This window comes from Microcaecilia unicolor, chromosome 13 (assembly GCF_901765095.1).
Source record: "Microcaecilia unicolor chromosome 13, aMicUni1.1, whole genome shotgun sequence".
In the NCBI taxonomy this organism is placed as follows: Eukaryota; Metazoa; Chordata; class Amphibia; order Gymnophiona; family Siphonopidae; genus Microcaecilia; species Microcaecilia unicolor.
This window is the reverse complement of record NC_044043.1, coordinates 68889943-68905450: the sequence shown is the minus strand read 5'-3', so window position 1 is coordinate 68905450 and position 15508 is coordinate 68889943. Positions and strand designations below refer to the sequence as shown.

The 15508-nt window shown below is 44.6% G+C and overlaps 1 protein-coding gene across 3 annotated transcripts in view; it reads right to left on the bottom strand.

The window, feature by feature from the left end:
- AGRN (agrin) overlaps positions 1-15508 on the bottom strand; it is a 379875-nt gene that overhangs the window by 50066 nt on the left and 314301 nt on the right. For all 3 annotated transcript variants that reach the window (XM_030186208.1, XM_030186209.1, XM_030186210.1), the window contains 6 exons: positions 13932-14037; positions 13316-13687; positions 8616-8759; positions 7871-7998; positions 4611-4725; positions 429-548 (listed from right to left, as the gene is read on the bottom strand). In XM_030186208.1, coding sequence (XP_030042068.1) covers positions 429-548; positions 4611-4725; positions 7871-7998; positions 8616-8759; positions 13316-13687; positions 13932-14037 — 985 coding nt within the window. The remainder of the gene's footprint in view (positions 1-428; positions 549-4610; positions 4726-7870; positions 7999-8615; positions 8760-13315; positions 13688-13931; positions 14038-15508) is intronic.

Below are 15508 nucleotides of genomic sequence, written 5' to 3'. Positions count from 1 at the left end.
CTATAGAACAGCATGCAGCGAGATCTATTTGCAAATCATAATTAGCACTAATTAAGTGCTCGCTAACTCTAATAATTAAATCATTGAAGCCCATTAATTCATTATTTTACACACGGGCTGGGATCTGCACTCAATTTTAGGTGCCCAAATTTGGGCAACCTGTATAGAATCTAGGGGCACAGCATTTGACAAATTATAAGCAGTGCATTTCTGTGCACCTGCATGCATAATCACATAACTGTGTGTCTCCATTTACAGAATTGCCTTTTAGATCATGCACCTGAGGAAATGGAGGCGACTCGCTCAAACTCACAAAAGCTTCAGCAGGATTTGAACCCTGGCTTCCCTGGTCCTCAGCGCTCCACTCTAATCATTAGGGTACTTCTCCCATGCATTTAGCAAAAGTATGTTTACAACAAAGGCCTCACCAAAATCCATGAATTTCAGGTGTTCCTGTGGAGGATTTTTCAGCAGGATGGTTTTCTTACGAGCTGCTTTAATCTGCTTCAGGAGAGCTTTCTGCACATCCAGGGCTGAGAAAGATGTCACTACATAACAAAAAAGGAAGAGACAGAGAGAGGATCACATATTCAATTCTTAAACCCTCTGCAGCAAAACTCCATCCAAGAATCTTTTCTGATGGCCCTGGGACAAAGAGTTTTACACTTATGAACATAAAATAAATCAGTTTCTGCAGATCATAATATTTTTGTTATACTTGTTAGTGTTTTGTTTTACGATTATACGGTTGGTTATTTCATATGTTCAAAGTCGGAGCAAGAGTACTGGGCCCCTTAGGTGACCTTTCAGCCTTACCCCTCCTCCTCATTAATTTTCAGGCCCCACCATACACACACATCATGCTTTTAAATAGTCAACTTTGTTGTGTGTATGTAAATAAGTTATTTAGAAAATCCCCAGCCTTCCTGCAGGTATAACCACTCTTTGATGATCCTTTGAATTTGAGTAGCTGTTTTGTTTTGACCGCAGCTGCTCCTCACTGCCCCCCCCCCCCCAGAAACTGCTGTCCTAGGTGACTGCCTAGTCTTGCCTAATGGTTCAGCTGGCCCTGCATATATTCTTTGGACTAGCAGACTACAAATTAAAAAAACATATAAACTGCTCTGGTTATTACTTTCCCTTCTCATCCCAAGGCATTTGGCCTTTCTTATCTCACAGGTTCACTGCTCCCACATTTTGCCAGACTGAAGAACAGAACATAAGAATAGCCATACTGGGTCCAGTGGCGTACCAAGGGCGGGGCGGTGGGGGCGGTCCGCCCCGGGTGTCAGCAGGTGTGTGTGTGTGGGGGGGGGGGGGGCTGTTCCGCTGGAGCCCCAGTCCCCACCTACCTACCAGCTCCGTCAACAGACGAACCTCCTGCCACCCGGCACCTGACCCAGCCTTTTAAAAAAATCTGTGAAGCAGCAGCGCAGCACCTCGCGTCTGTCTGCTCTGAGTGTAAAGAAAGAAAAATTGCCTCGCCGGCCGGCCTTCCCTCACTGTGTCCCGCCCTCTGATGTAACTTCCTATTTCCGCGAGGGGGAGACACAGTGAGGGAAGGCCTGCCGATGAGGTGATCTGCTTCCTTTACACACCGAGCAGACAGAAGCGAGGCGCTGTGCTGCGCTGCTGCTTCACAGATTTTTTTTAAAGCCTAGGTCAGGTGCCAGGTGGCAAGAGAAGAGGGTCGTCTGTTGACGGAGCTGGTAGGTAGGTGGGGACTGGGTCGGGGAGGGGGGCTCAGATGGGAGGAGGGGACCTCAGATGGGAGAAGGGGAGGGCTCAGAAGGGAGAATGGTTCTGGGGCTGAAAAGGGGGGTCCTAATGCAAGGCATGTGGATGAAGGGGACTGGAACTGGGGTCTGAAAAGGAGGGTAGGTGGGATAAGGGGGCCAGTACTGGAACTGAGGACTGAAAAGGGGCAGGGGCTGAAACTGTGGGGACTGGGGACTGAAAAGGGGACAGGGAGAAGTGGCTGGGGCTGATGCTCAGGACTGGTGGGAGAAAAGGGCTGGGGCTGAAACTGGGGGCTGAAAAGGGGGGCATGTGGGAGATGTGGGCTGGGGCTGGAACTAGGGGCAGCTGGGAAAATGGGGCTAGAACTGGGGGCCGAAAAGAGGGGGCAGAGAGAGAGAGAGGTGACAGATCCTGGATGGAAGGGGGAGCAAGAGGGAGGGCAGACCATGGATGGATGGGAGAGGGAGGACAAATGGTAGATTGAAGGAGCAGAGAGAAAGGGCAGACAGTGGATGGAAGGGGGAGAGAGAAGAGAGGGCAGATGGTGGATGGAAGGGGCAGAGATAAGAGGGCAGATGTGGATGGAAGGGACAGAGATAGAGGGCAGATGTGGATGGAAGGGAGAGATAGGGCAGACAGTGGATGGAATGGGTAGGGAGAGAGGGCAGACATTGGATGGAGGGGACAGCAGAGAGGGCAGACACTGGATGGCAGAGAAAGAGCGCGAAGACAGATGCTGGATGGAAGGAAGACAGTGAAAAGAAGATAAGGAAAGCAGAAACCAGAGACAACAACCTTTAGATTGCAAGCTCCTTGAGCAGGGACTGTCCTTCTCTGTTAAACTGTACAGCGCTGCATAACCCTAGTAGCGCTTTAGAAATGTTAAGTAGTAGTAGTAAATAAAATAGTACTGTAGCTGTGTTAATAAATGTTTATTTTTTATTTATTTTTTGTTACATTTGTAACCTGCACTTTTTCCCACTCATGGCAGGCTCAATGCAGCAGGCAATGGAGGGTTAAGTGACTTGCCCAGAGTCACAAGGAGCTGCCTGTACCGGGAATTGAACTCAGTTCCTCAGGACCAAAGTCCACCACCCTAACCACTAGGCCACTCCTCCACATGTAAATAAGGCAATCTTTTTATTGGACTAATTTTAATACATTTTGACTAACTTTCGGAGAACAAAACCCCCTTCCTCAGGTCAGGATAGGATACTGTAACAGCATTATACTGCATTGACCGGAGGAAGGAGGTTTTGGCCTCTGAAAGCTAAATGTATTAGTCCAATAAAATGATATTATTTGTTTTATTTCTATTTGTTAATTTGTAAATTAGTGATTGGTATTTGTTAGTTTTTTTCAAATTTACATCTGCTGTCTTTATATTTTGCACAGTACTAGGGGACATTTTCTGTTTCTGTGGTGTTGCATTGTATGCAGAGTCTGGCATCTTGGGGGTTCAGTTTAATTTTTGTCGAAATAGAAAGTTTATGATTACTTATTCTATAGTGATTTAGGGTGTATCTGTGTTTGTGAAAACGACATGGCTTTCAGTTGGCATTGACTGTGCAGGATCAATGATCTGTATTATTCTGTCTGGTTTCGTTTTACAATAGGTGAATTGATGTTCTAGTGCTCACTGTAGTGTTTAAGATGCTTTCCTTTTCCTTGTAGAAATGACTGCTTATGGTATAGTACAATTGCTCTATAGGTCCTGAGTGTTTTGTATTTTTGGTATGCCTAGTACTGGATTTTGGAGGGGGGTGTTAAAAAATGACCAGCCCCGGGTGTCAACTACCCTAGGTATGCCACTGACTGGGTCAGACCAATGGTCCATCTAGCCTAGAATCTTGTTTCCAACAGTGGCCAATCCAGGTCACAAGTACCTGGCAGAAACCCAAATAGTGGCAACATTCCATGCAGAGCCCCAAAGAATAGCAAGATTCTGGAATCCTAAAGAGTGACAAGATTCCATGCAGAACCTCAAGAGTAGCAACATTCCATACTACAAATCCCAGGGCAAGCAGTTGCTTCCCATGTCTGTCTCAATAGCAGACTATGGACTTTTCCTCCAGGAACTTGTCCAAACCCTTTTTACATCCTCCGGCAGAGTTAATAGTTGCGATTTCTATCACACCTCAGCTTATTATCCCACTCCTGCTTGTCTGTCCTAGTCTGATGACAATCAGATAAGAAATCACAGTGTAAAACAGGCATCTGACAGGCTCCACATGAAAGGAAATGTGTTCTTCAGTCCTTTTTAGAAAGAAACCCCTAAACAAAACCATACATTTTAACGGTATCAAAGAGGCACCACAAATGTTTTGTAATCCAAAAATCAGAAAAGTACCTTTGGGGAAATAAAGCATTACAAAGAATTCAACAAAACTGAGATGGATATGGAGATGGTACAGTGCTGGTGTAAGGGGGCACCCTAGGTGAAACTTCAGTCTTACACCTCTCCCTCTTCCCCCACCAATTAGCTCTCAGGCCTCTAATCTCATCTCCCTAGAACATCATACTTTTAAATATTACATTTTGTTGTGTGTGTATATGTGTTTGTGTGTATTGCACACACACAAATAAAGAGAGCAATTTCCAAAAGTCATTTAACCAAGTAAAAGGGCTATATGAAAATTGCCTACCCTTAATGCAGGTTAAAAAAAAAAAAATTATTTGAGTCTGTGTGACTGTCAGGATCTACTGTTTTGTTGTATCTCCAGCTGCTCTCTGCTGCTTCCCAGAAGCTGTTGCCCTAGGCAATCACCTAGTCTTGACTAGTAGCTGGACTGGCCCTGAGATGGTGGCAGCAGATCCCAGATCCATCCTGCACTCCAGGGCAAGATTAACTTGACTGTGAGGATCCTCACCTGGGTCGAAATGCACATCCACAATGACACGCAGAGAGTTGCTTTGCCCGAGGTCGCGAACACGAACACTCTTGAAATCCTTCTTGACGTCAGAATTCCGGAAAAGATCGTCCAGCTGAGAAGTAGAGAAAAATACTATAAGTGGACAATGTCTGATTGATAGCAACGTTCATCCACCCTTTGTCAGGAGGAGAGAGATGCCCCATGTCCTGCTTTGGGAGGTGGGATCAAGTTTCAAACATTTTGCCTACAGGTTTTGTTCCAAGTTTGAGGGCAACAGTGCATGAGTGCTTTTACCATGATAATCTTTGGGGGTACTCAAGTGTACACGCCTTTGTCTTCAGGTATTTATCAAATGAAAAATAACACACGTGTAGTCTACTTTACATAGAACATAGAGATCAGACTTGAGATATCCAGATCGGGTCATGCTCAGTTCTGGTGGTATTTTTGAAAATGATCTGTTGATGCAAGAGTGTATATGTATTTGCTAGCACAAGCAGTACGAGCAGTCATTTTACAACGCTACATATTGAAAAAATAAACAGCAGGGGGCGATAATGAGACTGCAGGAGCGAGCCCAGCTAACAACCGCGGTCGGTGGCAAACCCAGAAAGTCAATGCCGGGGCCATATCCGGCGACCAGCACTGAATTTTCAGGTCTTTTTGGCTGCTAAAAACAGAGACGGTTAAGACGATATTCATTGGCTGATTGACTGAGTTATAGTGGTCAAAGATAAACCTGCTATTTATGTGGGTCAAACTGGCCACTAAATTTAGCCAGTCAGCCAATGAATTGGTGCTAATCGGCTATGCTGTACGACATAGCCGGTGACTGGACTAGCCACTAAAAGGTAATATTCAGCGTGAGAAAGCCAGCTATATTGCGCTGAATATTAATGCTTAGCCGGCTTAAGGAGCCGTTCCTGGCCGGTTGAATAGTTTTAAATATCAGCCGGCCTGAACTCAGCAGCTTCCACATGGAGGTGTTGGGTCTTAAATGTGAAAGTTGTGACTTTTCAACTGCCACGTCTGACACCACTTCCATGTGCAGCTGTCCTGTTTTACAAAACTATATATATACATGCCACCAAGTAAGAGGTGAGGCTGCAATTTTAACTTGGTTTCATTTTGGAGGAGGAAATAAACCACATGGGATTAAGCAGAATGACTCTCGTAACCCCTCATGTAAAGCCTGGGCTTAAAAGGAGCACTTTTTAAAATTTATGCATGTCTTTGAGCTGGTATAAAACCAGACATGGATATTTTTCCCATACACACATATTCCCTTTGTAAAACTGGGAATACAGATGTAGATTTTAGTTATGCCCAAACCTTGCCCCCTTGAAATCTTGGTATGGTGTGGATCTCCATGTGTAAACAGTGGCTTTCTGAAATTGGTTTTTACACATGTATGCAATGCATCTAAATGCTGCTATTTATATGTCGGTATGTTTGTAAAATAGTGGCCATAGATTTGTAAATGAAATATGTGTGCCCTTTCCTCCCCAACTGAAATGCCCCTAGAAAATGCCTTCTCTTAATGTGGCTAAAGGTCCACCACACATACTTTTAGTCCCACTTAGACAATGGAAGTTTCAAACAGAAGAGCTTTTAACTCACGTAACTAACTTTGAAAATTGCCTTCAAAGGGCATTATGGGCTTAAAACTTAGGCACATTTGCACTAGATACTAGATGGAGGAGTAGCCTAGTGGTTAGTGCAGTGGACTTTGATCCTGGGGAAATGGGTTCGATTTCCACTGCAGCTCCTTGTGATTGTGGGCAAGTCACTTAACCCTCCATTGCCCCAGATACAAAATAAGTACCTGTATATATATAAACTGCTTTGATTGTAGTTGCAAAATACCACAGAAAGGTGGTACATCAAGTCCCATTTTCCTTCCCAAAAATACATGAAAAGAGCTGCATTATGTGAATAGGATGATTTCAGAGTCATGATTCTTCTATTTGGTGAACTCAGAGCCTGGATCCATGGTCCCAGCGCTCAGAAGTTAGTTCTGGACTCTGGCTCCTAGTTCTTGGTTAGCAAGTGCCATGATCATGGAACTTCCAGCCTCCCACATCTCTCCTCCAAGGCAAAGAACGGGGTAATCATATATAGCATTACTAAGACGTTGGTGAATTGCAGCTTGACCACCTGATGCAAGGATGTGGCTCTGCCAGGATTGCTGATGCCAAGCAATTTGTTACAAGCACCAAGGTAAAAGATATTGAGCTGTGGTGGTCAGCATTTTTCTTAAACACTAGCCACCACTAAAAAAACATCCTGATATTCGGTGCTGCTGGCACAGAATATTCAGATAAGGCGGTCAGTGCAGCGCTATCCAGATAGCATCAATATTCAGCCCACTATCTGGACAGCTAACCACATAAAATTAGGACAACCTTTTTGGTGTTTTAACTTTTATTCAGATAGTTAGTCAGTTAGTGGACTCAACATCGCTGCTAACCAGGTAACTCCAGGGACCAAGATAGGACAAAAAAATTACTGTCCTAAATTTATCTGGAACATTCAGAGTTCTACAGTCTCTGTCTCCATCTGCTGGCTGACAAGCATAACCACATGTTCTGGACTGGACTGGTAAGAAAAAAAGGAAATAGCAGTTTGAACATCACTGCTATCCAGATAACAGTGGCACTTCCTACTCTGCTCGGATATTCAGTGCCATTCACCATCCAGATAGTGGCACTAAATATCTGTGAATAATTCAAATGATACAGCTGGTGTTTAGAATACAGTAGAGTTTAAATATAGACCTGCAAACTTTTCTATTATATTTGTGTGACTGCATGAATATACACACACATATCTGAACACAGAATATCACTGTTCTCTGGGTAACTCAACACTCCAACCTCGTTCTGCCTACACATTGCCATGGAATTTTCTGGATACTGCTGAGATAGTATGTAAGGATATTCAGAAGCACTATTCAGATAGTGAATATTCATGAATAACAGAGGTTAAGGGAAATATCTGGACAACGACAGTTTTATCCATATAGTTCCTTTTGCATATCGACCCATTGGAATTTAAATCAGACACTGTCGCCAAACATTACAATGTCATCCAGCAAGAGATGACCTCTAGTGACATGAATATTTGAAAGAAAAGCATGTGCAGCATTGCCCCAAATCTGAAAAGTGAAGGGAAGTATAAACCTTTCAACGAAAGCCAGCCTCCCACACCTCTCATTGTATTTCACACAAAAATAAAGTAAACGCAGCATCACTCACTGCACTTTCTATGCTCCTGGCCGTCTCTCCAAATAGCTCTGATTTAGGGTCAGCCATCTCAGGGGTGTAGAACAGCTCCTGCCCGTCCACCGTCTCCAAGATCAGGACACCCTGGAAGACCTTGGTTGCTAAGGAGAAAGCATATGAACAGTCAGGAATCAATCATCTGTGAGAAGGCCACAGTTTTCTGAGATCCCTCACTCCCTAGGCATGGATGACAGGGTGGATAGTGCCAGGAGTATGGTTAGTTGGATGGGACTGGAGGGGTCTATGGATTATTAGTATGGCAAAATGGAAGCAGCGTCAGCTGGAGATGTCAGAGCATGTTTTTACCAGATGCTGCTCTCCTCTCCCGAGCTCCAGCCTGGAAGGGAGCAAGGACGGGCTAAGTAACAAGAGAAAGATATTAGCCAGGGCAGGACACAGAGTCAGAGGAGAGTCCAAGACACAAACACACACATGCTGACCAAGAGCATGTGGTGAAAGATTACAGGACTTACATCACTCTCCCCTTAATACAACATTAGGAAGGACATCCCAGAACAGACCCATCCCCCCCCTAATCCTTACAGTGCCCTAGGTATGGCTTCAGTCAGATCAAAACTAGGCACACCTCCCATCATGTCCTTCCCTCAGATACTTGCGAGAGGTTTCAAAACGTCTTTCTGATCTCAGAAACAGAACTCACTCCCCCCCCCCCACCCCTCAAGACCAGGTTGACTGTCCTCCAAGCACAAGAACTCACCTGGACAGTTGGTCCCCTCAGCATCTACAGAAGGGGTCTTTCCATCTGAGCAGCAGCCCAGTGGGGTATTATAACATGTGGCCCTTTCCATGGCAGGTGTGGCAGGAATGGTTTTCTTGTATTCCTCGTGCGGCACTGCTTTCACTAAAGAGAAGGTTCACGTATCTCAGCAGCATAAAGTTTCAGGACAGTAATAAGACAAAGGAATTCAAGGCTTTTTAATTTCTCTCTTTTTCTATAGAAATGTGTGAACATTGCACCACAGCAAGCAGAGTGCTCAGTGGAGAAAACACCTTCCTTTCTAGTTTACATGCACACCTCCTTTGTGCAGACATTGTGGAAAAGAAGAAAAACACTAGAACAGCATTGATAACAGAAGTGTTGGTACCAAGTCATTATTCTATGTATTGAAAGAGAAGATCCTCAAGCACCAAGAAATGCGGACAGAGACCAAGAAAAGTGGCTGAAAGATAAAGAAATCTTGCCCATTGTATTGGGTGCTACAAGCTTGATTAAAGGATATTTCGTAAGCTACCTACACATGGTGTCCAGAAAAAAAGGGATCTAGAGGCTGTAATGGAAGAAGCCGACTTGGATCTAGTGGCAGTCACGAAGACATGGCTCACAGAGAACCATGACTATGATATAGTTATACCTGGCCACAATCTAATGATAAAGATCTGGGTAAGAAAAAAGGGTGGAGGAGTGGCATTATATGTTAAGAATAATATTAAAGTGACAGAATTGCAGGACATACAGGGTAACGAAGAAGCGCTGTGGTTTAATCTAAAATGAGGGAACAGAACATGTATTTACATTGGTGTAATATACAGGCCTCTTTCACAGTCAGAAGAAATAGACATTCACAAGATAGCTAGGAAAGGGGAAGTACTACTGATAGGTGATTTTAATATACAGGATGTCGATTGGGGCATCCCTGCTGCAAGGTCATCTAGAAGCAAGGGGATCTTGGATTCTCTACAGGAAGAATTGTTCTAGCAGTTGGTAATGGAACCTACACGGGATGGAGCTATCCTGAACCTGGTGCTTACAAATGGGGAGAGTGTTTCTGATGTTATGGTGAGTAACCATTTGGCATCTAGTGATCGCCAAATGGTGAGGTTCAATATTAAGACACAGGAGTTGAGGGTTTATTCAAGTTTGAAGGTTTTCGACTTCAAAAGAGCTAACTTTTCCAAGATGAGGGAATATCTCAAGGAAGAGTTAGCTGGATGGGATCAGCTGAAGGAAGTAGAATATCAGTTGGCAAAACTGAAAGGAGCTATTTTAAAGGCAACAAACCTTTATGTTAGAAAAGTACATAAAAGTAAGAGGAAAAGAAGGCTGCTTTGGTTCTCAAATGTAGTAGTTGAAACGGTAAGAGAAAAAAGGTTAGCCTTTATAAACTACAAGATGACTCAGAAATAGGAAGACGGCGAAAATATCTAGAAAAGCTCTGAAAAAGCTGCCAGGAAGGCAAAAATGCAAATGGAAGAAAAGATAGCCAATACTGTAAAATTAGGGGACAAGACATTTTTTTAGATATGTAAGTGATAGGAGGAAGTGCAAAAATGGCATTGTGAGGCTCAAGGATGAAGGGGAGGAATACGTAGAAGCTAAGGATAATAACAATTATATCTGTTCTATATTCATGGATGAAAGGCCAGGGGTAGGACTGCAGAAAATAAATGCTAATGAGGATGGATATATGGAAGACCAGGACCAGAAGACTGTCTTTGTGAGGAGCTAGCTAAACTAAAAATAGACAAAGCAATGGGGCTTGATGGGATACATCTAAGGGTACTCAAGGAACTCAGAGAAGTAATTGTGGCTCCGTTGTCTGACCTCTTCAATGCTTCTTTAGAGTCTGGAGTGGTCTCGGAGGACTGTAGAAGGGCGGATGTGGTCCCTCTGCACAAAAGTGGAAGTAAGGAGGAGGTTGGGAATTACAGACCTGTTAGTCTGACCTCAGTGGTGAATAAACTAATGGAAAAGCTTCTAAAGAAGAGAATTGTGAGGTTTCTAGAACTGAATGGACTGCAGGACCTGAGGCAGCATGGTTTCACTAGAGGCAGATCTTGTCAAACAGATCTGATTGACTTCTTTGACTGGTGACCAAACAGTTGGATGTGGAAGGGGTGCTAGATATGGTGTACTTGAATTTGAGAAAAGTCTTTGATACGGTTCCGCACAGGCAACTGATAAACATTCGGTATGGGCCCTAAAGTGACTGACTGGGTTAAAAACTGATTAAATGGAAGGAGACAGAGGATAGTGGTAAATGAGGTTTGCTCTGAGGAAAGGGATGTTATCAGTGGTGTACCGCAGGGATTGGTTCTTGGGCCTGCTCTTTTTAACATCTTTGTGAGTGATATTGCAGATGGACTGTCTGGTAAGGTTTGTCTCTTTGCTGATGACACCAACTCTGTAATAGGGTGTACACCTTGGATAGCATGAAGAGAGATCTAGCAAAGCTTGTAGAATGGTCCAGAAATTGGCAGCTAAGACTTAATGCTAAAGAATGCATGGTCATGCACTTGGGAAACAAAAATCAAAGAGAACGGTATAGTACAGGGGGTGAAGTACTTCTGTGTATGAAAGAAGAGCAGGGCTTGGAGGTGATCACATCTGATGATCTTAAGGCAGACAAGAAAGTAGAAAAGGCGAAGGTCAAGGACAGAAGGATGTTCAAGTGCATAAGGAGAAGAATGGCCACCAGGAAAAAAAAGAGGTGATAGTGCCCTTGTATAAGTCTCTGGTGAGGCCCCATTTAGAATACTGTGTGCAATTCTGGAGACTGCACCTACAAAAGATATAAACAAGATGGAGTCGGCCCAGAGGGCAGCCACAAAATTGGTCAGTGGTCTCTGTCATAAAGCATATGAGAGCAGACTTATAGACCTCAATATGTATACTCTGGAAGAAAGGCGGGAGAGAGGGGTTATGATAGAGACGTATAAATACCTCCATGGCATTAATGTACAGGAGGTGAGCCTTTTTTAAACGAAGGAAAACTTTGGAATGAGAGGGCGTAGGATGAAGTTAAGAGGTTATAGGCTCAGGAGTAATCTAAGGAAGTACTTTTTCACAGAAAGGGTGGTGGCCCCTTGGAATGACCTCCCAGTGGAAATGGTGGAGACAAGGATTGTGTCTGAATTTAAGACAGGCATGTGAGATCTCTCAGGGAAAAAGGGAGATAGTGGTTGCTGAGAATGGGCAGACTAGATGGGCTATTTGGCCCTTATCTGCCATCATGTTTCTAGTTTTCCAAATGAAATAACCCAAAGATGTCTTACTGCAGCAGAACGTTCTGCCTGAATTTCGAGACATTTCTGAGCTCCAGTGCATTGAGCTTGCAAAATTAGTGAAACCCCAGAATTAACTGAGCCAACAGCTCAGTGGTATCAAAGACTTTGTGAATGTGTCAAGATTGAAGGAGGACACTTTGAACACAAATGAATTAACTAAGAAAAAAACCCATTATACTAATGTATTTTCAGGGGATTCTTTTACATAGCTGCAGTAGTGATTTCTGGTACGGCAAATGTGGCGAAGTCCGTTCAATTCCTGTGGGCTTCGTCGCATTTGCCACACAGGAATCACTACCGTGGCTTAGTAAAAGGAGCCCAAAATGTTTAAACAATTGCAAAGTATTTTGAAAATATGTTAGGGGGTCCCGTTTTTTCCAGACACCATATATATGTTACATCTTATAAGCTCCAGAAGGAAGCTCTCTGTGGTACGATGCAAGTTCTATGGTGAGCATTAGCAGTAAATTTGAGAGACTGAGATTATATTCCACATACCCTGATTTAGGAGTGAAGTTCACTACTGGCAGGGTACGTGCAAAATGAATGCATTTGGAGACCCTGCCCTGAGACCCAAATGGGTGTGTGTTGACATCAGGGGCCTGTACTTGGTCCCATCAGTACAGTCCCAGAGAAAACAGGAGGCACTTCAACTGGACTGTCCCAGCCAAGATACATTCAGAATGTAAAAATTAAGATTAAAATTTGATTTAAAAAAAGGGCCACATGAAGGAGAATTTTCCAAACCATTTATACAAGTAAATAATGATTAAGAGGTATAAATCAGCAAACAGAAAACTGCCATCCATCGATACGATCACAAGCATGCATGGCGTTCCACAACATGCATGCTTTTAGGTTTGTTTGGGACCAAAGATTCTGGGAAGGTCTGGAAAATGACACACAAATCTATATATATTTCCCATGAAACATCAATCTACCCAAAAAAGCACTTGCAGAAGTCCACAATTTCAAAGGGACATTACGCATGCAATTTCTCTTAGAATCTGGTACAAAGTATCTGTGGATTTTGTCCAAAAACAGTTTAAAATCTGCACCCACAATTATACAGCTCCCACTCAATCAAGTTCCTCTGATGAACTCTGTAAGGTAGTGCTTCTCAATCTCAACCCTCCCCTGGAGGCACACCTAGCCAGTCAGGTTCTCAGGATTCCACAATGAATATGTATGAGATAGATTTGCATAAATAGGACACCACTATATTCAGATCTATCTCTTGCATGTTCATTGTGGTGATTCCAGTGTGCCTCCAGGAGAGGTTTGATGAAGCAAGACACTAGTATTGGAAATTGAACACTATTGAAACACGGAGACATTAGGTAGCGAGTGGAGAAACCAGTAAATAGCCTTACAGATGTTGTCAGTGCTTACCCGTTAACACAGTCCCACTGGCATCCTGCTCTCCGCTGGATTCCATCTCTTCGTCCCCACTGCCGTCTGTGCTGCCAGACTCATAGGAAGGCTCTTGGGTAGTGGGGAGGGCAGCCGGAGCAGTGATGATAGGGCGGGGTGTAGTCCAGTGAGTGCTCGGAGCCCTAATGGTGACTGTAGGTCTGGCGGCACTGCTGTGTCGTGTACTTCTTGGGGTTGCAACGGCCTCAAGCTTTAAGGCTGCATCAGTCACAGGCGCCAGAGTGTCGGGGACTTGCAGGGACTCCCTTGCAGGGGTGGGAGGGAGTTGGGTTGTAGGTGATAAGGGGGCATCTGTGGATGGTGGGGCAAGGCTTGCATGGGTGATAGTTTCTGTAAGACAGAATGGAATAAGGAGACTGACTGGGAGCCACACACTTCACTTTTAACAACAGCTGCTCAGATATGCACACCAAAGACTGGGGGGAGGGGGGGAGGCGTAGAAGAAGAAAAAAGAGAATCCAAATTTTTTGAAGTCACATTCACCAAGTGGGTGCGCCTTCTCAATTGTAAAGGAAGCATGTGTAGGATTTGGCAGACCTTCTCTTCTCCCGTCCCTGAGAGCGCATGAGCTTACCTTGGCACTGTCCAGTGTGCTTCACAGTGATTACTTGTCCCTGCCGGCATGCGATGGTCTTCAGCTGGCACTGGTCACCGTAGGTCACACCATCAGAACCACAGACCTGAGGACACAGAGAGATGCTGTGGGGAAGCACTGTGTACTAGGGCATGGACATGGGGAAGACGGCCAATGCATCTCAGGCATAGGCAGCACAGAGAGAAAAGCGGGTTGCTGGATGAAACACTGCAGGATTACATACATAATGCGGTAAAAGAGGCTGTCCATGAGGGTCCCAGGCCCCAGTATTTGACGCCTCTGATATGCATGCTGTTGTTTTCTGAGCAGTGTAAAAGGGCACCATGTAACTTACCATGAGGCCGATATTCAGCCCACAGGAGGCAGGCTGTCTAAGTCCTGTGATCAGCGTTCAGCCCAGATATTAAATATCAGGGTGTTTCTAATAACCAGCATTGAATATCCGGGGGGGGGGGGGGGGGGTTGCCAGCTTAAATTTAACCGACCAATATTCAGTGCTAGCCGGTTAAGTTTATAGCAGCCAAAGATAGGACTGCTATTTAGGTGGCCCAATTTGGTCGCTAAACTTAGCTGGTGAAGCGCTGAAAATTCAGAGTTAAGTACTAATATTAAGCAGACATAACCGGCTATCTCACTCTGAATATTAGCTCTTAGCCAGCTAAGTGCTATTTAATCGGCCAGGAGCTGTTCCTGGCCAGTTAAATAGCTTTGAACATCAGGGGACACATGTCCAGAATATTTTCAGGGGCATTTTCGAAAGAAAAGGGCGCCCATCTTCTCTCAGGGTCGCCCAAATCGGTATAATCGAAAGCCGATTTTGGGCATCCTCAACCGCAGTCCGTTGTGCTGGTAAATGTGAGCCCTTCAAAACCCACCCGCAACCCACTGTACCCACAGTAGGTGCCCCCTTCACCCCTTAGGGCTATGATAGTGGTGTACAGTTGTGGGTAGTGGGTTTTGGGGGGGTTTGGGGGGCTCAGCACACAAGGTAAGGGAGCTATGCACCTGGGAGCAATTTGTGAAGTCCACTGCAGTGCCCTCTAGGGTGCCCGGTTGTAGTCCTGGCATGTGAGGGGGACCAGTGCAGTACGAATGCTGGCTCCTCCCACGACCAAAGGGCTTGGATTTGGACGTTTTTGAGATGGGCGTCCTCGATTTCCATTATCGCCGAAAACCGTGGACGACCATCTCTAAGGACAACCATCTCTAAGGTCGACCTAAATGTTGAGATTTGGGCATCCTCGACCGTATTATCGAAACGAAAAATGGGCGCCCATCTTGTTTCGATAATAGCGGTTTCCCTGCCCCTTTGCGGGGATGTCCTTAGAGATGGGTGCCCTTAGAGATGGTCGTCCCCGTTCGATTGCCCCTCCACGTCTCATCGGTGGCACTTTACCACATAATCTATGACTCTGATTAGAAAGAAGATGGACACTTACGATTAGTTCAAAATATGTTCTTCAAATTAATTCATGGAGCCAAAAGGTATGATAGCGTAACTCTGCTACTACACTCTTGAACTTTGGCTTCCAGTATACCACCATACTACTTACAAA